General features: G+C 41.4%; 2 protein-coding genes across 2 annotated transcripts in view; both read right to left on the bottom strand.

The window, feature by feature from the left end:
- NEDD4 (NEDD4 E3 ubiquitin protein ligase) overlaps positions 1-6,518 on the bottom strand; it is a 51,066-nt gene extending 44,548 nt beyond the window's left edge. The window contains exon 1 of the mRNA XM_033070600.2: positions 6,443-6,518. Coding sequence (XP_032926491.1) covers positions 6,443-6,487 — 45 coding nt within the window. The 5' untranslated portion in view covers positions 6,488-6,518. The remainder of the gene's footprint in view (positions 1-6,442) is intronic.
- Positions 6,519-15,845: 9,327 nt separating this feature from the next.
- The window catches only part of RFX7 (regulatory factor X7), a 49,579-nt gene continuing 41,091 nt past the window's right edge, over positions 15,846-24,333 (bottom strand). The window contains exons 8-9 of the mRNA XM_033070606.2: positions 24,029-24,324; positions 15,846-23,171 (exon numbers count right to left, since the gene is read on the bottom strand). Of these exons, the coding sequence (XP_032926497.2) occupies positions 19,860-23,171; positions 24,029-24,324 (3,608 nt within the window). The 3' untranslated portion in view covers positions 15,846-19,859. The remainder of the gene's footprint in view (positions 23,172-24,028; positions 24,325-24,333) is intronic.

Here is a 24,333-nt window from a genome sequence, read left to right as displayed (position 1 = left end):
GACATGCACACAGCAGCCCATCAAAGGCAGCAGCTCTGGGCACAGACTTGCATAGGGATTGTTTGTACAGATGGAACAAGGACGTTCAGCTTCTTTTGACAACTTCTGACTGCCAGCCATTCTACAGGCTGCAGACAAAAAACAAACAAAAAAGGAATACAGTAATGTTAAAATGGAACTGTTAGCTGCTCCCTCTGGGAATGTAAGTAACCCAATATGAATCAGGTAAAAACAGTGAAAGGAAACAGAAGAAATATTGTTAAAATTACTGAATCTGTCAGGAAGTGGCTGCACACAGTGTTTGTACCAGTTAGGCTGCTCCCAACAAATTCAAGCTTAAATTATTTTTAGAAGTTAGATAGTATTTTAAAACCGTGAGGTAGGGGAATAAGGCTAGGACATATTTCAGAGACTAAACTATCCAAAATGTCTTGGTCTGATTAAGTGAGACAAAACATCCTTTCTAGAACTGAGTCAGCAAGACAGTTATCTTATTATCAACTTCCAGGTTTTATCATTACTCTATTGTTAATTATATTAGTATATTCTAAAGTACATGTTCAAGATGCTAGTCAAAATAGCTGGGACTACTAAATCACACCATTTTCACCATCTCTAATAATTAATCCATTTACTCACAGATACTGTGTAACAAGGGATGAAACAGAAGGTTTCTGAGCCAGTATGTAGCAATCAGTAACAAAAAGCTTTAAAGGCAATGCTTTCTAGCTTGTGATTCTTTGAGCTGATAATAAAACAGAAATCCTTTTTATGTATGCCTTAAAATAGTTGTAAAATGTGTTCTCAGAGCAGCAAAGCAAGTGTCAAACTAATAAAGTGGCACTTGCAGAAGAAGAAAGTTTTGTTTCCACAAAAGTCACTATGAAACTACCTATGTTCAATTAACATATATTAGCATGAGATGCTCTTGAATTTTGCATAAAACAGCACTTGGAAAGAAATTTCAACCTTATAAGGAATTGAAAACTTGTTCACAGCTTTGAGAATGGAATGGTCTTGCCTGGCTTATAGTCATTTGCAACCAGTAATTACAAAGGACAGGTATTAACAAATTGCTCATTCTCACCCCCATCCTTTCCAAATTCACATGGCAGGAAAACAACACTGAAGACAACTGGGAGAATAAGTCCTGCCTTAGTGATAGAAGGCCAAGAGGGAGCAGAAGACAGAAGAAAAATATAAGCAGGAAGAAAGGCTGAGAAAAAAGGCACAGATCAAGAAACAGTGACATGTTGACTATAGCCAAAGCCAGGATGGTTAATTTAATGCAAAACAGAAAATGTTAGTATCTGCTGGACTACTAGATAGCTTTTTTTTGAGGAAGCCAATATAAAAATGACTGAGCAGTCTAACAGAACACTTGGTAGTAAACAAGTCCTCTAAGCAATAACATCCTGTTATTCTTTTGTTCCTGTTAGGTAGGTCAAGAATGAACTACCACTAAAGCCAAGATAAGAGCACCAAAGCTTATTACAACAATGAAAAAGTACAGCAGCATCAGCTTTAAAGATTCTGGCAGTACCAGGAACTAGATAGCAAGGCTTTCTTAAGATTCATATCGCGTCTGCATATAGTTCTCATTTGAAAGAAAGCATTTGCCACAGAATGGGGAGCCTTAGGTAGGGAACAGTATTTCCTGCAATAATCAGACCTCTCAAGTGAGGCAGCCATACATGTTAGGTGACAACTAAATGACAGCAAGTCTTTTTTAGCATCATCACTTCATTTCACCAGGAGATGCAAAATGGGAAGGAGACTTTTCCACTTGACCATTGCTTCACAACCCAGAGAACACTGACCTCTCTAACAGTGACCAACAGAGCTGAAACATTTTTCTTTGAAGAAATTATTTCAAAACAAGCAAAGTTTTAGATTCAGAAAGATTCGTATTATAAAACCACATTAATTGATCTTTTAAACATAATGAAAGTCATTAACTTCCTCCTGCCAATTACAGATCAGTCTTACGAATTCATTAGAAGAACTTAATTGTACCATGAGAGCATTTTGTGCTCATAAATACAAAAGTCTCATCCATCAAGAAATGCTGGCTGCTACTATTGTAGCAGATTGTATTTAACAGCTGCATCTCACTACAAATTAAGGAAGAAATTCAAGACAATAAAAGTGCACTGATGGAGTTACCAACTTGTCATCTGAATGAAAAAAACCCAAAACCCCCCAACCAATCACCAAACTATTTTTCACTATGTGCAACCCAGTGTCCATAAGTCCCACTCAATGTTTACTGGTTCATTGTAAAGGAAAGGCTTTAAAAAAAACAGTACAAAACAAACAGAGGGACATAAAATAGCTTCTGGAAACCACCAGATCTACACAAATTACACTGCTGTTCAAAAAGTGCAAGCAAACTCCCTCAAAGACTACAAGCCAGCAAACTTCACAATTTCTATAAGAGCCTCAACTAATCAAGACATGTGGGATTCTAGGACATGCCTTGCAGTGGTAAAGTCCTCCACAGCCTAGAAAAAACTGAGAGCCTTTCTAAAGCACAGAGACATTAATGTCTATTTTTTCTCTTTGAGTGCCTGTATAACAACAGTCAGATACCGCAGACATCTCAGAGAGGCACTGGGAAGACCACAGGCTTTGAACAGGAACTGAAGCACTGAGCTGCCCCAAGCACAGGCACAAAGGAGCCCAAACAACATTACTGGTCTTGTCAGAGGTCCATGCCAGTCTCTGAAGTCATGTCTGAAACATTTCTACTCATCAGCATCACCTCCAAAGGACAGCAGTATGAGAAGAGTTGTGGGGTAAGGTGTGCAGAAGTAGAGAAGACAAACCATGTACCCTAGACATTTAGTTCACCAGCTACAAGCTAAATAACCATAAACAACCTACTCCAGTAGTAGATCCTGAAGGAACACAACAATATGCCTAAAGCTTTCCAGAATGAAATACCACATGCCTATGAGAAATCTTAGGTGACCTGCAGTAAACAAGAACACTTGTTCTACACAGGACAGTTCTCAAATGACTGAGAAAGATGAAATGGCAAATGCATGCAAGCAGGAAGTGTATTTTTGCCTATGAGAGGCTCCCATTTCTAGTTTCATCCCTGAAAGCAACCAAACATAATAGATACAAAAGATCCAAAAATCTATCTTAGAATGTTATCTGGGCAGCATAAAAAGAGCTAAACAAAAATAAGAACTCTTTAATTCATGCTGAGAGTATAGGAACTCCAACATACAGACACCTGTAAATTAAACTGGCTATGAAAGAACTGTATATAGACAATCATTGTCATTTTACTGAATGCCATTCCAAAGCCCTACAGTGCAAGTAGGTATTAGAACAGAAAACAGAAATAGATACTGGACAACTCTCTAGAAACTCTATTTTTAACACAGCAAACCACTGAAGGAAATGCAATTCCCTCTGTAACCAAAGAAATAACAGTGCATTAGCTAAGATATCAACAATTGTTCCTTCAGTCTTTGAAAGAGCATTCCACAATTACTGTTAGAAAAGACTGTATTTAGCACTGCAGTCAATTGCCACAAAAATACAGTAAGTGGAAGTGAACACCTCATCAGAAAATGGTTATTCAAAGTGATTAATCTACAGAAATTCACGTCTTAACAACTTGCAAGTTTTGTATGAGAAAACCCCACTTTCCAAAACCCTGCTGTACCAAAGAAAGGCAGGAGCAGTTGTGTCAGTCTGCTCCTGTGGGTGTGAACCAGCACCTGGCCCTGCATTCAAAGGAAGATGTATCCCGAGCACAGTCAGAGTAGGCAGGGCTCCCCCACCACGGCTCACACCACAGTCTGCTCGGGGAATGCTCCCAGCTGATGGCTCCAAGGAACCTGCAGCCAAGAGCACTGTGAGAGGAGCCTGACCTGCTGGGAAGAAGGAAGTACACTTTATTGCATTCCTCTCCCCTTCAAAAAAAGTTACTAGGACCATGAAAAGCAACATGTTCTTCTTATTTCCAGACCATTCAAGATCTACTTTTCTACTGCTAAGACCTTGCTCTGAATACAAAACTATTGTTTTTTCCACACTGATCTTACCAGTGCTCATTATTTCAATACTCAGCTTAGCCATAAGTCCTGTGGGTGACAGAATACTTTTACAGAAGAAAAACTGAACCAGAGAAATTAAGGACAACTGCACCTGCTAGATTCAGGCACTGCAACTCAGATACCTACACACAGCATACACACAAACCCACTGTACACACAATAACCTCAATAACGTTCTTTTTTATCCCAGTTTCTTTTTGTGTCAGCAACATCATATTAGCATCCTTTATAAAGTCCAAGTGATTAATACACCATTAACAAAGAAATCTGTCATAATTGCCTAACTTGAGCTGTGATGGAACCCACATTCTAATACTACATTCAACTGCCTCAACAATTACACCTTCTCCTCACCTGCCTTCCTAACAATTTATTTATAATTATTATATTTACCATATCCAAAAGCTGCAACAAGAGGTTTTGCAGATAACTTTGCTTTCTTTTATTACACAATTCTGATTTATACCCAAGCAAATCCATCTGACAGAAGAGGCCCCAGAGCAGCCCTGGGGAAGCAGCAGTGTGCAGACAAACTATGACAAGACTGCACAACAATGCAGGGGGACAACAGAAAAGTCCTTGATGATACTTTCAACATGACTTGGGTTTCTAACCATGTTTTTCTTGTACTTCTGTGTATACAATCTTCCAGACTTAAAACTCCGTGAAGACAGAAAAAGACCATCCAGGGAAGGAGAACTTTATTCTCCATTCTAGTATCCTATGCAAAAACAGCTAGCAGAGCAGTTTTCTCATAACCCTAAGATAACTTCTTTTGCCATTTGTGCATGCAGAATCTCACATAAAAACTATGAAGATAACTGAGCAAGTTTTTTACGTGCAAATCAGTATGTACTCATTGAATAAAGTCTCTAAGCATAACTGCACTTTTTACATATGTCACTTGAAAAAGTTTGGCTAAGTTTTTGAATTATAGAAAAAGTTTGATCTAATAGATTTTTCACATCTCCCCCTTCCCCCAGCTGTTCCAAAGGAACATATTTATGCTCAAAAAGATACAGGGAAGATCAGAATTGTTCAGTTTTAAGCAAATTCCAAAATATTTTCACTATAGCAAGGGAGGCTACAAAGCAGCTAAACTGAACAAAGCCTAACAAAGTTAAAATAGAGAGACTAAGGCATGGAATCTCTTAGTACAACTACACAGCCTCAGAAAGTTACTAGCAACTGAAAACAGGATCTTGTAATAGGAAGTGTTATGCAACCCTTGCATTATGCAGTGCTAATTTAGTATTAGAAATCCTATGTAATTCAAATACTACGATGAAGAAAAAAGGTAATTTAAGAGCTTTTCAGTTACCTCTCCAGAAATAAAGCACAACTTGAGAAAGAGAGTCATGCTAACAAGACAAGGAGTAGTATTTTAGAGCTTTAACAAACTGAATTCTTATTAGGGATGCAACAAGTATGCATTGACACAGAGATCATCACTGCCTGAACACAAAAAAGAGCTGATCAAAGACAATCTTGGTAAAATATCCTGTTGGCTCAAAGACAATATTATTGACATTTCACACAGGTCACCAAACAGCTTTCAGAGATACTGCTTTTAGTCTTCCTGCATCTGCAATTAAAAAAAAAACCCAACAAATAACGTAACTTTCCTCATTCTTGATAAAGTTAACTGTTCCATAACATTCTGCCCCATGCACAAGCCTTGGTTACAATGCCAAAGCTACCCCCAGCTGTCTGCCACTTACACCAGTAACAGGTACATCAGCCTCAGCCACCTTCCAAAAGATCCGCGTGCTCAGGAACTACGACCTCAGGACAGAGGCCACCGCAGGAGCCACTTTCAGTCCCCCAGGGGTTTATCGCAAAGAACACTGAGCGCAGACAGAATTGCACTCTCCCGCTAAGGGCAGCGCTGGGATGCGCCCCAGCACCGCACTGCCTTTTGCACCGCGCTAATCCACGCGCCGCTCCTGTCACACCGCCCGTGACAAAGCCGCGAACAAAGACGCGATTCTTCGGTACCGGGAAGAGAGCGGGGGGAGAAGAAATCCCGCTCCACTCCGTCACGAGGAAGTTGCGAGCGCACGCGGATCGCTCCGTCCATAGAGGAGGCTCCACAGCTTCCAGCGGGAGAGACAGGAATGCCGGCGGTACACGGCACGGCAGCCGCCACCTTACGGCGGGCCGGGGCGCGGGGAGCCGGCACCGGAGCGCCGGTCCCGCCCGGAACCCCCCTCATCACCTCACCCCGCTCCCCCACCCGCGCCACACCGCAGCGGGTCCGCGGGGACCACCCGCCCCGCAGGGAGTGCAGCCCACGGAGAAGCCACCGCCCGGCTCCGCGGAGCGGGCAGCGGGGGGCGCGGGGGACGGCGCGGGGCCTCGCTCACCTCCTCGCCCGGCAGCCCGAGCACCTCCGCAGGAGCCGCCGCCATGGCCGTGCGGCGCGCGCCCCCCGCCGCCGTGTTTACCTACGCCCCGCCCCGCGCCCCGCCCAGGCTCCGCCCCGCTTCGCTCTCCATCGTCTGATTGGCGTGTGGGGCTTGGGCCCCGCCCACCAGGGGGGCGGTGGCGCCTCCCGATTGGCTCTCGCTCCGCGCCCCGCCTGGAGACACGCGCCGCGCGGGCAGCCTGAGGGGGCGCGCGGCCGCCGCCCTCAGCCCCACCGCCCCTCAGGGCACCGCGGGAGCCGCGCCGTGCTCCGCCCTGCCCTTCTCGGCAGCCCTACCCAGGGCCTCGGCGGGATAATGCCGCCTTTCTAAAATTTTTTCCGGTGGTTTACACTGTCGAGGTCTTGCTTTACAGAATTGATAATGTTGAGAAAGACCCCTAAGATCATTAGGTACAACCTACGACCGAACACCATGGTATCAACTAGACCATGGCACCGAGTGTCTCGTCTTTTCTTAAACATCTCCAGGGACGGTGACTCTACCACTTCCCTGGGCAGCCCGTTCCAATATCTAATCACCCTTCATGTGAGGAAATTCTTCCAAATGCCCAACCTAAACCTCTCCTGCTGCAGTCTTATTTTTACACCTCTGAGAGTCAGGCCCAAGCTATGGAACTCTTGCCTAACCCCTTGTACTCAAGGAAGCTGAAATTGCAAAAATCTGGGGAAAACCGAGAGGAGAGCCCGCCAGGATGAGGCAGTGCTGCCTTCCAGGGTGCTTGAGGAGGAAGGAAGTCCCAGCTGTGTTAGGAGCTGACCTGACATAACATCCAAGCCGGGAGAACGCCAGAGGACAGAAAAAAAATAAACTGTAAAAGCCAAGTCTGAAATCAAAACAACAATGTTGTCAAGACTTTTATCGAGAAAAATCTGCTTGCCCCCCATGGCCTGTTCAAGCCTGTGAACCAATCCCTCGGGAATCCCCCTCCGAGCCCCCGCCTTTCCAGCAGGCAAGAGGACAACAGCAAGAGCTGTGCTAAAAAAGCCGTAAATTGAATGGTTTAGTCTGGGCTTTGTAACCATAAGCCTTTCTACAAGCCTAAGCCAAACTTCTCCAGGCACTGCACAGTTTGGGAGTGCAGAGAACATACCCCTCTTAGGATGAATGTGTTGAAAATCACGGGTCACTGAGAACAAACAAATGTACAGCACCTGTACTGGCAAGGAACCAGGGTCTTTCGTCACCTTTCAACTGATCCAGCCTGGCCCCTCACAGCCTCAGTGACCTACTTCTGCCATCATCTGATGAGAAACTCTTTCCTTTCCAAAACAAACACAGACCCGGGCTGAGCTCTTTGGACTGTGCCCCAAGCAGACCACGGAACAGCCAGGTAACACCTCCTCAGAGTGACTCAGGCAAACCTGACCCTTTATCACACACACTCACATTCTCCTTCCAGAGGTAACCAGATGCTCCAAGGAAATGCAATCTCAGTATCAGTAACAGTTTGTGCATGTCCCAGAATCAATGTAGGCTGTTACCTATGAAAATTTAGATGAATGTCTTACAAACAGACCAAATGGCATTTGGGCAACTGGCTTCATATGAATTGGTAGATTTACTTGGGGAAACAATGTCTGTTATAAAACCAACCAAGAAAGTTTGTAAAATAAGATCCAGCAAAGTTTTTTTGGTATTTCAAAATAAACAGTCCTCTTGTGTTTCTGAATTGACCCTCTGGACATGCAAAATTTCCAATTCCTTTGGCTCAACTTTGCCTACATCAGTCTTCCAGCACAAGTTTAGAGGTTTATCCAAATTTAAGTTTCTGGGTGACAACCAAGGAAGGAAAATCTGCCTAAGTTACAACAGGCATGATTTCCAGGTCTGGTCTTTTCTGGGACTGAGTCTAACGATGATTAGTAAATTGTTGTTACAGCTTGCTAGAAAAAGCATGTGGGTTTTTGGCTGTCAAGCATGAACACTGGGTTTTGCAGTGCTGTCTCTCATACTCTGCTAGAGTGTACAAACCATGTCAAAAAGAAAGAATCAGAGCCCCAAAAAGCTCACAGTGGAGGTTTGGGGGGGGGGGGGGGGTGGTTGTTGTTTTTGGGTTTTTTCCTCAGAATTGTACTGGTTAGTCTAGTAAAAGATATTCTTTTATTTCTCCCTATAAATATCTTACTACATGTCACTAGCCAGAACTCTGCCTTTCTGCAGTCTCAGTCTCAGCTCTTCTGTACAGTAGAGGCTATAAGAAGCAGCATCCTAAAGTCCTGTGTAATAAAAGTTTTCATTGTGAATGTTTCATTAGCACATTACTTACTAGGCTTTCCTGTAGGACATCAAAACTCAAGCATTAAATTTTAAGTAATGTGTCATTTCAATACCTTTGAAATTTAAAATAATGCCCTTTTGAAATATACAACAGGACATTAACATACTCATTTTGTTTGTTACATTTTTTAAGTAGCAGAGTAACACAGCACTGACTCATATTTTGTGTGGAAAGACCACTGACTGTCCAGAATAGGAGTTAGAACACAGTCAGTGCTCAAATCCATAAGCAGATGACCTCCTATGAACAGGTCTGAAGCACAGAAATTGTGTTTCTGGGTTTGATACCCAGAGGCATCCATATATTAAGGTAATTCCTATGTGCATTTTCAGTGGGATCAATAGTTATCTCCAATATTGCAGCATGACATCTACCACTTCACCCAAATTACTCTTTTACCTAAAAGTGGGGGAACATAAACCACAATATGTTCTTTAACAAACATTCAGTTGTTATGTTAGATATCTATCTCCAGCATTTAATATTTTATGGTGTTATGCTATTACAAACTATTAGTGGAAGAGAGCTCTTCTGAAAGCAAATAATTGATTTTCAGTTGCAGAGAATAACCTGAATTTGGATCATCTAAGTGCAATGGAACACTTTGTATATCCACACCATTAAAAAGCTGTTAATATTTTATCTCATTACTCCATCCCAATACTGAGTTCTTATCTGGTAACAAATTTGACTTCTTTTGCCATCTAAATTAACCTTCAGTCCCATGAAAAATAAAAAATTTACAAAGTTTTAAAAAAAATTCCATCTCTAAGCAGGTGGCATTCATCCTGATAGATCCAATTTGTGGTTTGAATTTGATATACATTTATGACATATCGCTTGTATCTTTCTTTATCATGAATGCTTTTCCAAAAAGAATCTGTGCACCATAATACCCAACTACTTTGAAAAAACCCAAAACACAAAGCAGCTTTTGCTTTTAAAGGACGAAATTATGTGGAAAAAGGAGATTTGTTTCAGAATTCTGAAGAATTATCACAATAGCCTTTCATTTAACAATATATGCTAATCATAGTGATTGTTAAGTGATAAAAGCTAGGACATCAAGTAAAACCAAAGTATGTTTTAACTTATTAAATGTAGGACATACTTTTTCTACAGAAGATTTTAAATCAAACTGGATGCATTATCTTTGCTGGTCTCCCTTTAAACCAAAAGAATAGAAGTAATTTTAACTGCAACTAAACAAACAAACAAAAAAACTCCAACAAAACAGATGCAAATGGCAGAAACAGATTTTTGTCCTATTGTCTTTTGTTCTACTGAGTCATACAATAGAGAATGTTATGCACCACTCACAATGTCACAGTGACAGGTAAATGGAAAACTGTACAACAGGGAATTAATGGAAAAAATTTATATTGGTCATGAGTCATTGCTATGACTAAGAGAAGTAAGCACATATTGGCATCCTAATAATCTCAATTTCTTTACTATCAAGGCAATGTCTCAGTAAAGAGACTAATGCAGAGATGTAGTTAAGAGCCCAAGACCTAACACTCTTGTTGGCTCTACTGTTAAATACAGGCTGGATCCTGGCAATTAATACTAGATTTCAAGCACCATGACAATAAGATGCAAAACTGGTACAAATATGAAAGGTTAAATTTTGTAAGCAAGAAATTCAGTCTGGTAGTCACTCCAGGCTGGCAGCTCTCTGTGCATTGCATTGCAACTGGGCTGCTGTTAGCTCATTGGCAGGTTTTCACCAGCCCCTTCCTGCTTCTTTTCACTCTCAGTTCTCCAAAGTCACAGGTTTTGTTTTCCTTAGCTCTTCTTTCCCTTAAAAGCAACATATCCTTGTTTGGATACACGTGCTGCCTGAAGCCAAGCCACTGCCTCCAGCAGTCTCAAGTCCTGCAGTTCTATTTGCTCCTGCAGGATGACAGCAAGATGTGATGATCACCCACAGACAGACCAGATGTGAACCAGAAATTCTCTGCTCAAGTAACTCCTTTCCAGGGCAACCAGCAGACAAAATTTAACACTGCTCTCCAAGCGTGGGCCTGTGTTCCCAAGGCACCAACACCTGCTCTGGGCCAGCTCCCTTCTTCCCTGTCTCCCAGGAAAGGTGCTGAGCTCTCCAACTCTCACAGGGTAGAAGAGAAAGATATAAAACTTGTTTTTCCTAATTTTTGTGACTTGTTTAACAGCCGACAAGCAATTTCTTTTGGAAATGTCTCTGTCTCGATGAGCAAACCTGCATAGTAAGAAGAGCAACTGTAGTGGAGGTGGAAAGTCACACTAATTTTGTGCATATGCATTTGAATGAAATGGTAAACACTTGTCTGAATCACCACCACTCAGATGTCATCTTTTTCTCTCTATTTTCAGCTTGAGGGGGAGGAGAGCTGCCAGAAGAGAAACCTGGAGGTGATGAGCTCCAGTCAACTGCTGTCATACTGCTCCTAGATTAATTATCCACCAGTGATCCTATGTTTAACACACTAATTGTGGATATTTTTGCTAACAGCTCAACCCATCACATTGTTAGAGAAGTAAGTACTTTCCAGGGATTACATATTTGGGCTTTTCTTCTTTAAATACCTTGAGATTATCCTTCTCCATATGTGTATGTAGTAGTATGTGCTGTATGCTCTTTGCCAGTGCCTAAAACATTGCTAAGACCAGGATAAGCTGTGTTCTGATGTGGTGTGTGACTGAGCATCACTAATGCACTCCCATCTTCCCACATCTCAGTTTCACACAAGATGCTCCTTCTTACAGTGATTCTCTCTTATTTCATTAGGAAAATGGGAATAGTAAATAATGGCTGTTATTAGTCAGTTTGAATTACTCAGGTGTTTTTAATGTTCAAATACTTTTGAGTACACAGATTTTCAATGTATTATCCTTGGGGCACTGATTGGCTTCCAATGATCTTGAAAGTTTTGACACTGGGAATTAATTACTGTTAATGCCAAACCGCACTTAAGAGCAACCATTCAAGAAATGTCCACATATCTTCAGGTCTGGCTGGCTAGGTAGAAAGTAATCCCACAAGAAAGTACTCCTAAAAAACAGGTTTACTGACAAAAATGTAGGGCTTTGTGCATGCTGTAAAATGGTATTTATTAATGGTTAAACTATTACCTCTGCCAAAAGCAAAGGGAAATAAAAATATCCTCCTATTATTAAACAGCTAGTGTTTTTGATAAAAAGCTAACCTCAGATAATTCCTAAAACACTGAAGTAATTCAAAGTAATGTGCAACATAACAGGTCTCCAGCAACTCCTTATTAGTAAGCACTGAGATTTCCTATTTTGCTTTTTCAGAGACAGCTATTTTAAGTCCCTGTGTTAGTTTTGCTGTCCACAACTAATCCTTGTCAAAGCAGATTTTAGTGATGCCATTAGTGCAAGAATCATGAACCTCTTGGACACAGGCACTTCATCATCCTTCTCATCTCTACATATATCAAGAGAGATGGTTTTAATTTTTTAAAGCAATTTGAAATAGAATCAAGGAGATTTTTTTTCTAGTCAGAACAAATAATTGCTTATACACAGCTTTTTGAACAACACATTCCAAAATGTCTCTTCTTTTCTCAGAGTAAGGAGGATTTGGGCATGATCTCTCTGGGAAATGATTATCATAGCCCTTGGAACAAGTGTCCTTTTGAAGTACTGATACAGAGCAGGCAAATAGAACACTCGAGGGTATTCTTGATAGGGAAAGGAGATGACCAAATCCTTATCAGTTTATTTATAAAGTAGGATAAGTTACAGTGCTGTGTTTTCCCATCTATACGAGAAACAAAATGAGAATATGTGCAAAAAGAGAGCCCAACAGCTCTCTGAAGTATGTTGAGAAGTACCAATTTGAAGCAATAGGTAGGTTGGCAACCTGAGGAAGGCTGCAGGGACAGATTCTCTTCATTCCCACTAACTACCTCCTCCACACAGTGCTTCAAAAACCTGAGGCTACAGATGGACTCAACCTCTGCAGGAGTCAGGTATTGCCCTGTTCTGTTTAGTCATCACAAAAATCCACTACCAGCAAGTTAATAAGTGAATATAAGTCTATCAACCCCTGAAGAAAAAAAAATGTATTTTCAGTTTCCAATGCATTTTCTTCTTCCTACGTTCACCATGTATGAAGACTTTAAAAGCACATTTAGCTTATTTAGTATAATATATATACAACTTTAAAAACAGTTCCATTTCCATCAAAAAGTGGCCCCTTTCATGCACAGGTATGCTAAAATGATGCTCACTAGCTGTTGAGGCTCATTTCAGTCCTTGGGCCAATTTTTCAAGCACAATTTTAACATTTGACTCAAAACCCCCCTACACAAACAGCAGCGTGTGCTTTGGATCAGTAGCATACTGCTAACAGTACTTGAACCAGCAGCTTGAGATCCACTGAAAATTGTATTCCAATAGGCATCATCTAATTAGGTAGTGTGGATAGGCAAGGTTCCAATGATACATAACTTATCATAATCCACATAAAAGCAGTTTATTTAAAAGGAAGCTGACAGCAGAGAAAAGATGAGCCACAGGGACAAAAATGGACCCTTTTAATGATTTCAGAACTGAGTTATTACCAGATATAGAAAATGGGTAGGCAGGCCCAGGAAGAACAGACTCAGGAGGAGGCATGACAAAGCCATTGGAGAATAGAAATGCAAATGTTCCAACACATTTCAAGTATTTGCATCACTAGTAGGATATTTCCTACATATCCAAAGCACATGGCAGAAATGTTATGACCTATCAGCAACTATAATCAATCAGTTATGTATTCTGCTTTATATCAAGGTGTTATTTTATTTGGGATATTTAAACACTGTAATCTGCAAGAAACAGCTGTCTTTTTAGCACTAAATGTTTTCTAAACAATTTTTCCATGTCCTCAGTTCACTTCTGACTTAATTAATCTGGCTTTCCTGAGTTTGTATTTCAACCTTTTCTCTTTGTTTAACAAGTTGGGTAGGAAAAGCAAAAGCAACTGAAAGATTTGCAATTTCATCAGGTAATGTTAACTATGTTTTAGAAGGTGTTGGTTTATTACAACAGTAACAAAGGCTCTCAGCTCTTATGAAGCAGTGCTTGAAATGCCATTTGCTGGAGTGAGCACAGCAAAGAGAGGACAGTCCTATATCCTTTCAGATCTGCCAACAGCAGCAAGGAATGGACCTCCAATCCACACACACTTCTGGCCCATGGAAGGCCCCCTTATTTGAGCTGTTACAGGATTTTCCTACCAGAAAACAACTCTGCTCACTACTTCAAAGGTCAAGCAGAAAGGATGTTCACATGAGAACTCCTAGCTGCACTTTCAGATAAAAGGCAAGGACACACAAGTGCATCACTGCCAGCACTGAGTGGGAGCTGCCTGCAGGCTCCTCTGTTATGGCTACCTGGCCAAGGTTTCCCTGCAGCCAGAGAACACAGAACAGCACAGCCACAGCACAGCCCAGGCCTGGGCACATGAATTGTTAACTATTTTGTGGATCCCCAACACAGAAACATCCTAAGGATGCAGTCAGGTCCCTGCTCCTTCCTTAAGCTGGGAATAACTTCCCAGTGTTGCTCCAGTTTGTAAACATCACTACATATTTTTCTTTGATTTTATCTCCTTATCCAGGCTTAACTTGTACCATTTTTAGAAAAGGGAGGAGAGCAGCAAGATAACCAGCATTGGTTAACTTTGACTGGCTTCAGATGGAGCATCTGTTTCTTGAGTCTAGAGCAGTTTCCAAAGAGACCATGTATTCTGTGACCACATAATAATGCAGCTCTGCTCCAGAGAGGAGGTATCAATTGCCAGAGACACTGTATGGACTACATGAACCACTGCCTCATTTGACACAGCAATCCTTAACCCCAGAGGTGGAATTCTGTTTACTGGAATACCAGCTGCATTCACACATACAGATTTGTATTTCTGGAGATGTAAAAATATTTCAAAGTAATTGTTTAGGACTTACTCTGGATGTCTTTATTAAGCATGTAAGCATCTAATAATTTGAAACCTACAAAGCTGCTGATTTCAGTTCCAAGATTTCTACCTTCTTAAATCTTTCCTGTTAGGACATTTCCATTCACAGATTTGTTAGTTCTTTTGATCCTTTTTATTAACCATCAAGACAAATTCTTTCAAATTTACAGCTGAGAGGTTCCAATTAAAACCTGTTATTACTTCAGATGAACTAACAATTTCTAAAGTATCTTTCTATTATCTTCTACATTATTCCATCACATACCTTAGGAGTTTTTAATTTGCATTTCTTCTGACTTGGAACATGAAGTGTCTGTCAATTGTTCATTGAGAACTCTTTGTAAAGCATGTTTAGAATGCAGTGAGATATATTAATAGTATTTCCTCCCATGACATGTTAAAATTAATGTATTTCTGATTTTCTTTCATTTATGTTGTCTTATGTCTCCCTGATAATTCTTTTTCTTTGTTGATGAGCCTAAGTGATTTTGTGCCGCCATCAAATCTTGTCATCCACCAGCTCATCTCAGCACCTCTATAGTCTGGGATGTAGTCTGTCAATCAGTGCTATCTCTTTGGCATGAAAATCTGAATATTTATCATCCCTCCTTTTTTTGTAGCCAGTTCCTGCTCTGTAGCAATGCCTTTCCATCCCGTTCACACAGACTGTGATGGGTACACTGATGGGTTTTCATGCAATTTTACAATCCAAATACAGAAATCCATAGATCAAAGCACACATTTTCCCCTTTACGTTAGCAAGTCAAGCCACACTAACACCTTGTAAGAGCACCTCAGGAATATGGGAAAGCAAAACCAGGCAAGCACCAACACAGTGGATGGCAACACCAGCAATGGGATGTCATATGTCACAACAGCAAGAACTACCACCCAGGCATGAAACCAACACCTGGACTAAGACTGACCAAGGCACCCCAGTGAAGAAGATTCACCTTCACATTCAGCTTCACTGGGCTTAGCAACTGCAGCAAGGTTCAACTGAGCAGTTGTCATCAGTCATCACACTATAAAATTCTGGATTTTAGGCCAGCCCTAAAGCACATTTTCCATACAAAGAAAAAACTGCAGAGATAATTTTAATATAAAATGTTTTTATTGTTTTTGAAAACATTTAAAAAACAATTTTTGAGCACTTTCAATAAAAAAAATAACTGAAATGCTACTGCAATATTCAACTACTGTAGTTTCAGCAGTACAACAGACAACAAAACACTGGGGAAGAGGGGAGAAACTGGATTTCCTGCACTAAATGAAAATGTGGAACAGGGATTTTTCTTTCCTTACGGTGCAGTAAATAAAGCACAGTATAGTACAAGACTATTATATGATCCTCAGATGCACTGCACAAGAAACACTTTCCTTCTTTTCAGTTCGGAAGTCAGTGCTTATTGCAATTATTTGCAAATTATTTACTTCATGAATTCTTATCATGATAAAATGATGCAAAAATGTCTTTCAACACCAGAACATTAAAAAATAATCCAAGAAAGGAACATATTCAACAATAACTAAGCTGAATTAGTTAACATAAAAAAGTAAATAACTTGTGAATAACTATGCTCACCTGGTTAACACTGAACCAGCTTCAATACAGCAAAAAAATAAAAAAAATAAAAGTGGTTACAGGAATATATCTAGTACTGTACAAGATTAAGTCATTAACACTCATGCACGTTTTGTGATCATGTATTAACATGGTGAAGCAAACTAAACTTAATTTTTCCTGCTGCAATATTCTCATGTAAGAGAATCAAAAATAGAAATATCTCATTGAGATCAATGCACATTGCTACATAAGACAATTTCACCTGTCACTTTCAATGACATTTTGCCTTTTAATAATGAAACACATTAAAAAGTTTTTTTTTTTTTTTTTTCATTTTGCCTTTTTTTAAATCTGTGGGCCGTATTTGTTGCATTTATCCTAAGGAATGTGCCTGCCACAGGTTCAACAGAATTTTAGTGCAATATATGAACCCAGAAAGTTTGCTGGACTAACCAAGCAATCAAATTTAAAGTGTTTGCTGCAATACTGTACACAGGGTACAAATTCACTAGTTGGTATACTTTAGCAAAAACTGCTATCAAAATAATTTATTTCTTTATGTTAATAGGAAGCCAATAATGTAAACAAGGGGTCAGAACTGTCTCAAATTCAGTTTTGGAGTATCTGACAAAGACAGGCTTCCATTTGTTAGGATCACAGAATTTTCCTTTGGGTATTGCATACTTTGGTGTGCAGTAGTGCTCTGTCTCAATGTATCATAAAGAACTAACTAGCACTAAGTACAGGGACCTAACATTAATTATAACACCAACACACAAACATCTCTAAAATGATACATACCAATGTACAAAGCTGTGCCTGTGCCTTGGATTTTACTTGAAACAATTCTTATCGAATTTAATACTTTTAAAATTAAACATATATTTGCTTTAAACCCACTGATTATAGAATAGTTCTGCTAAATAAGTCACATGTTAGGCCCAATGTAATGCTTGCATTTAAAGATCATTTTAAACATACTTTTAAAAACCTTTGGTGATGGCTGCATAATTCAGAATGCATCAACTTTAAATCTACCCTTGCTTTTGTGAGAAATCTTGTTAAAAGCCTAGCAGTTAGGCTAAGCCTTCCTTCCCCCAGGCCCTCCTCAGAGGCAGTGTCCGTGCCCCGAGGTGAGGCCAGCCCAGCTCAGCTCAGCCATGGAGCAGGGGCTGCTGCAGTCACACCACAGCTGAGTTGCTCCATCCCTCCCTGCTCCATCCAAACAGGTTTCACCTATTCACAGTAGTGCTGGCACTTCACACAAAGTCAGAAAACAGAAACAAAAAGGTGCTGAGTGTCTCTCAGACCCATCCTCCCACCAGGGTGAGAGGATGTTCAGCACATCTCTATCAAAAAGCCATGGGCAAGTACAGGATTCAAGCCCTTCCCTCAGCAACTTTAGTCTACAAGAAAAATGGTTCAAGTCTTACTGACAGACACCTGGCAGGACAACAAGCAGAAGGTTACTATGCATCTTTGTCTCCTCCCCATTGCCTCGGAAGAGTCACTTGGTCTCAAAGCAAACTACATTATCGCAACACCCTTGTGCTTCAAGGAGGGATCAGAACTCTCCAGGTTTGTTCCTGATGAAGTGGCAAAACTTCTGATGCAAGCACAGTGAAATCAGGCTCCCATAAGGTGCTATAGCTTGGCACAACTGTTTGTCCCTGCAGAAGAAGCCATAAACTGGTGATAAACTGGGGCAACGGCAAGAGAAGCCATGATACCAGCACCTCCAGTGCCAATGCAGCAGCACAAGTTGAATCAGCACTGCCAAAAAAAATTGACCAGTACTGGGATCTCAAGTCATTTTCAAAAACTGAAGAAAAAGACCACCAAGACACTTAAAGAAAAACACTAATCACATGAAACATCTGAGCATCTTCCCCTTAGAGAAATCTAGGGGGGTTTACTGAATCTCCCCCTTCATAAACTTCATGAGCATTCATCACAGAAATGCACAATAACATTTTTCCTTCTCTATTTTCTGCTTTGTGTCAGGTCACATGAAAAGTAATCAGTTTTATACTAGGCTTAAGGGACAGTATTGTAGCATACTCAGTGCACCACTTCTTTTGTAAAAACCTGCCTCTGCAAGTCCTCTTTCTACCATCAAGGCCATAGCTGGGTAAATACCTCTCTCTTTTGACCATTACAGATCCATGTATGCCACGCTGATAGAACAAAAGGTCTTTTTGGTTTGACTAAACCAGTGGGACAGAAGTCTAATTCTCATTTTCCAGGGGGGGCAGCACTTTTTGTCCTTTAAAAACATAATAATAAAAAAAAATTAGATTCATCACCCTGTCAAATCACTTTGGAAAATGGAATTCAGGCTTCTAAAATTCTAAAACAGTAAGTACTTTTAAAAGAAGTTTTACCAAAAGAAAGATCATGTGTCTTACTGTATATCTGTAAAGTGCCTGGCAGTATTATGGCTCTATATGAAATATTTTTAGATTAACCACATTTTCTAATATTTTAATAATCTTTTGTTTGAGAGAAAGAGAACGAGCAAGAAAGACAGAAAGGCTCAAGCTACTGAAATAGAGAGAAAATAACATCTTCCTACGCCCTCCACCAGGTTAGGAAAGAGCAAATTTTAAAAAAAAGGAACATTTAGAAACAGTATTTTAATGAGCTCCAGCAGCTCCCTAAAAAAAAAAAAAAAAAGGAAAAAGGAGGGAAAAGATCATGTTCCTTCTCTAGCATTGATAAACAGTACCTACAGTACCTATCACTTTAAAATAGGGGGTTATGCCTAGATTAAATCTCAGTGCTCAAAATCTTTTTGCATTAATTTTACCTAATATAAAAACATTGACATGAGAACTAAAATATCAAGTATGTCGTGAATATTAATGGATAAAGTAACTACATAGATTTATTTCCCTTAAATAAAAAAATTTAGTGCATCTTTTTCCTTGATCATTTCTGTTAGCTTTTCCCATCTCTGCGTTTTCCTGGAGATACCAATGGCACCAGTGCTACAGAGATTTCCCAAAGTTCACCATCGAGCAGTGCTCCAGACAGCTACACAATGATCAGGCATCTGCATGTCACCGGGTCCACTTGTACCCACTCCCCACCAGCTCACCTACCTGCAGGCACCCTGCATTTCAAACCTGGATGACAAAGTTGGGATCACCTACTAAGAAGTAACAACCAATACAAAGTATGGAAAGCTTACTAATAAGCTTGAATTAAAACCCTCCCAAAGCATCAACCATAGCTGTTATTACTGGCTGCCATTAACCACTTCTTTATTTGCTAAAACAAGAAATGTTGAATGGGAAACACTCCAAAATTCAAATTTTAATACTGGCTCTTTGATAGCCCATCACCTTCAGAGATTTGTTTAAAATTGGTAAGACTGCCTTTTCCTTACTGAAGAATGAGCAACAGGTACAGCAAACTTTTTTTAAAAATGCCACAATACATAGCAAGTGTTTCTGCTGCAGGAGGCACTTCCATTAAGACAAATACAATACGTCTGTCTTTTAGATACAGTGTGCTACATACATATTATAAAACAAGATTAACCCAACATTTCAACAGCAGGATGATCCTTACTCTCCATCCACTCAAAACCTGATGCAGTCATTGAGTTAATGGATTCATTGCAGATTTGTTGAAACAAGGGGTCATTTTTCAATTCCTCCAGTGTAGCATCATCGTCTTGTCCCTGCTGACGACCTGGATCAAACAGTAGATTTGTGTCTAAAGTGTTCAGATCGTTAATGCTGCCTGAGAGCTCGGAAGACAACCTGATGTCGCTGGGAAAGACAGATGCAACGTTATTGAGATCTGATGCCACCTGATTCACCAGCTGCTGGTTTGTTGGCAGACTGTCCTCCCCTAAAAGGTCTTTTACAGTGCTGCTAAAATCTAATTGCTGCTCTCCGATGTCTGATTGTGCTTGGTTATCTCCAGAAGAAAAACTGATCTGATCGGTGCTGCTATTTTTTGTGAGGTAATTTGGTGTTTGGAATTCATAAACTGAAGTGCTGGAATTGATCATACTTTGTGGGTTGGCACTAGGAAAAGTGGTGGATGTCTCCAAAATCTGAGTGAGATTCATCCTGGCTGTGTAATTTGAGGGCATGTTGTTCATTCCCAAACCTCTCACTGCATCATCACTGTCAGAATCAAGTTTGTTTAACAACACACTGGTTATTTTTTTAGTGTTTGTTTGTTTCTGAAGAGACGGGAAGGCCGTCTGCATCATCACAGTCAACGGGACTGACTGGCTTCTCTGTGCTATGTTATTGGCACTGGTGTCTGCATGGATATTAGCAAATACATTGTGAACTTCGGGAGTCACTGGACTTCCAAAAGGTGTCAGATTAGAGCGTGGTATATTTGACACAGGGTAAACAGTGCTTCCACTGAGATTACGCTGGCGATGGACAGCAGGGCTCACACTCCGGCATCTCAGACTGTTATTGAGGGATGAACCAGTTCCTTTGCTGTCCAAAGGAGCAGGAACAGCAAAGCCCTCCTGCTTGGTAGTGCTACTGACAGGGGCTGCCTGGTGCTGCACAGGTGAGACAGGAGTCACACGGCCGAAGTGAGTGTCGTGATGGCGCGGCTGAGACTGGTATGACTGGCCAGGAACTGCAAAAGCGTGAGGTTTCCTGAAGCGATCTTCCACCAGCTCCTGGTAGCTTGTGAGGATGCCATGGTTTGCAACCGAGGAATTACTAACCCCACTGTAGCCGTTATTCATCCACTCGAGCTTGGTTTTGTCAGGATGGGTAGCCATAGGCCGCTGCATTGGTTTCACAGGGCTACTTGATATGATGCTGGCATCGTGGTAAGCCATACTGGAGCTGATGGGAGTAAATGCAAATGGATTCCGGCATTCCACGGGGCTTGGAGGGACACTGCTGCTGCAGTTGGAATGGGGTGTGCCAATGGGCGTGTGCCGGCTGCTTCCTAGGGCGCTGTCTACGGGAGTTGTCTGAGCCAGCCTTGAACAAGGGCTCTCTCGAGACATGTTCTGAGATCCAGCAATCATTTCGGAGGTGGGTGTTGGAGTTGGGGTGGGGGTGGGAGTCGGGGTGGGGGTCGGGGTGGGAGTGTGTATTGGAGTGCTGTTGTTATGGATCGAATGGTAAAAGTGCGTGCTGCTTGGATGAGATGACACGGGAGCTCCTTGAGCTGCAGCCTGACTCTGAAGTGCCATTCCTAGACAACCACCATAAGGATGGGAATTATTCATGGACATTTGCTCCTCCATGAGCACCAGTTCCTCCACAATGCTGTCCTGGGTAAGGTCGTCATCAAACGAAAAGAAGTTTTCATTTGACTGAGGGACTGTATGCTCAAACTCTTTCAGCTCAGACTGCAGAGGTAACTGATTTGAAGACTGTGCTTGTATTTGATCCAAGGAGTCCTGGATCTGGCTCTGTAGCTGCTGGCTGTACACATCCTGCTGTATACCTTCACAGTGCACCGGCTCCCACGCGGATTCCTGTAAGTCACTGGAGCCAGAGTGCCCAGCAATAGTCATAACACTGATATCTTGCTGTTGATCACAATTCACAGATGCAAAGTCAGAGGTTTTGGTGATATGGTGCCACGTATTTGGGTTAAAGCTGCCATCAGATTTTGAATCATTTTCTATGATAAACAAGTTTCCTTCCAATTTTACCTTTATATCTGGAGATGATGCTGATGCAAGCTGCTGTTCTAAAGCAGGATCACAGGTATTTAAATTGGTGCTCAAAGAAAGGTCTGTTGTTAAGTTTGCAGCAGCTGTAGAAGGTACAGGTACTGTCACAGGTACCTTGCTGGGAACTTGAGCAAGTGTTGCTGTATTGTCACTATTAGCTAATGATCCAACCTTCAGAGCCTTCTTAACATTGTTAGCTTTTTGACTGTCCACAGCATTACCAGTTGCAAACTGCTCCACTAGTGGTTTCTTTACAGGTGGTAACTGGGAATCCTGAAGTGTGGAAGGTTGTCGCTTTCTTGGACTTTTAGTGCATGTTTTGTCTTTAATCATAGACTCACCAGTAGGAGGTGAATTGATGCTGGTGCTGGACAAGTTTTGACTGGCAACTGTGATCTTAAGAGTGCTTTGATTATTGCCTGCTGAAGAAACTGGTGTGATTTCATCAGACTGTGTCTTATATTTGGTCCCTGCTTCTTCAGCTTCCTGATCACAGCCCTTACCTGGTTTTAGCTCCATGACATCATCTGTTGAAACCTTCAAGGCTGCAACCTCAAAATTCACTAGCTGTGCAGGAGGCAGGTCAGGGGTTGCCTTTATGGATTTAGACATGTCAGAGCTCTCTTGGCCCTGCGCAGAGTTCTCATCCAGCAATGCTTCTGGTTCCGTTTTGATCTTGACTGCAGGTGTAGCAACAGCAGTGCTAGGCTTGGATCCTGGAGACTGAAGTGAAACAACAGATCCATTTTTGATCTGTGGACCAGTCCTCCCTTCTTCCACTGCTCCTGCACTAGTGCTAACTGAAGGCGTCTGTTTGACGGGCACACTACTGCTGCTCGGGGCAAGAGATATTGCTGTCATTTTTACCACATTTAAGGAATTCACATGTGGAGCTGGCACAACAGTCTTGATTGGGCTACTGGTAAATAGCACCGTGGTGGGAGAGCGGATGGTGAGAGCACTGGTGTTTGCTGGCTTGGGTAGGATCTGCGGGTAGCGATGCCGGGCAGAGCGGTCACCAACAGGGCTGGCAGGAACGTTCTGGGGAGTCTTTGGCGGCTGCTTGACTGATTGCATGTGCTGAGTGACCACCTGAACATTGAGCGGCAGGACCTTGCTCTCAGACGATCCCATAGGACTTGGAGATGTCACCAACTGCCTGGTCCTTGGCACCTGTAAAGAGAGAAAAAGAAAAGGTGTGGCAAGAAGTCCCCAAAGCCCATATGTGACCTCAGCCCCAAGCATTTTAAAGGTGAAAGACAACATAGCTCAATGTACCAAAGCTAGCAAATATCAGTTTGAAACAAAATAAGCTCTTCTACTTGTCCAAGATAATTTCTATTTCTCTACATAAGGATTGGTAGAAGATATATGCCTTTTAGTTTTAAGGCATGAGGAACGGTGTACACACTAGTTTGCTCTTCTGCTAATGAAAGGGTCATTCTCATACAATCCTTCACCATGTGGGACCAAAAGACAGACATACAAAGGCTAAAGAGGAGAGAATGTGTTCAAAATACTGCTCATTGTTAAGGTTTCAAAAGTGAGTTAAATACAAATTCTCTATCAGGCAGAAAAACTGGCTTACTTATCAAAATGAACAGCACATCTTGAAACCAAACAACCTTCTGTACTCCCTAGCCCAATTTTATATGGCTGAAAGACAAAAATGTTCTGTACTACAGATATGAATTCAAAATAAAATTGTACCTGTCACTAAATGCACTGGGCCAATGAAAGGCAATTTAGATTCCATATTAGGGCCTCAGTAACCCACACAACTCGTGTCAGCTCTCTCATCTGGTTAGACTTCAAGTCAAGGCTCACTTTAATGATTTCAAAGATGAACTTAGATGATCAGAGTTCTGCTGCCTCTCTATCAACCCTGTAACTAATGTGGTATAACACAGCCCAGACAGAAAAGCATCAAGGCACCCAAGCCTTTGAATGGAAGCTGTTCTAATCCACTGACACCACTGCTTAGTTACTGGCAATGTAGAATTCTCTAGACAATTGCTGGAGAGCATTACCGGTATGGGGCTGGGGACAGCAGCCACAACAATGCCAATAGGTGGAGGGGACAGAATGGCAGGATTTCCATTAGATATACTGGTCACGCCATTGCTTGCAGTGCCTTCTGTTTTCTTTACTGGAGACTCTCCTGGCAAAGGAGACTGCAGTTTCTGTTCTTGCTGCTTCTTCTGGATCTTACGCTGCAGCTGCTGCTTAGCATCAACAGGAGATGGCAGGGTTTTCACTTGTGGTTGAAAAGAATTACTTTCAGCAGTAGGTACAAAAGCTGAGGGTTGGGGGATCCCTTTTATTCCTGAAACCA

The sequence above is a fragment of the Catharus ustulatus genome, chromosome 12 (assembly GCF_009819885.2).
Source record: "Catharus ustulatus isolate bCatUst1 chromosome 12, bCatUst1.pri.v2, whole genome shotgun sequence".
Lineage (NCBI taxonomy): Eukaryota > Metazoa > Chordata > Aves > Passeriformes > Turdidae > Catharus > Catharus ustulatus.
Note: the sequence above shows the minus strand (reverse complement) of the source record. Positions and strands in the feature narration are given on the sequence as shown.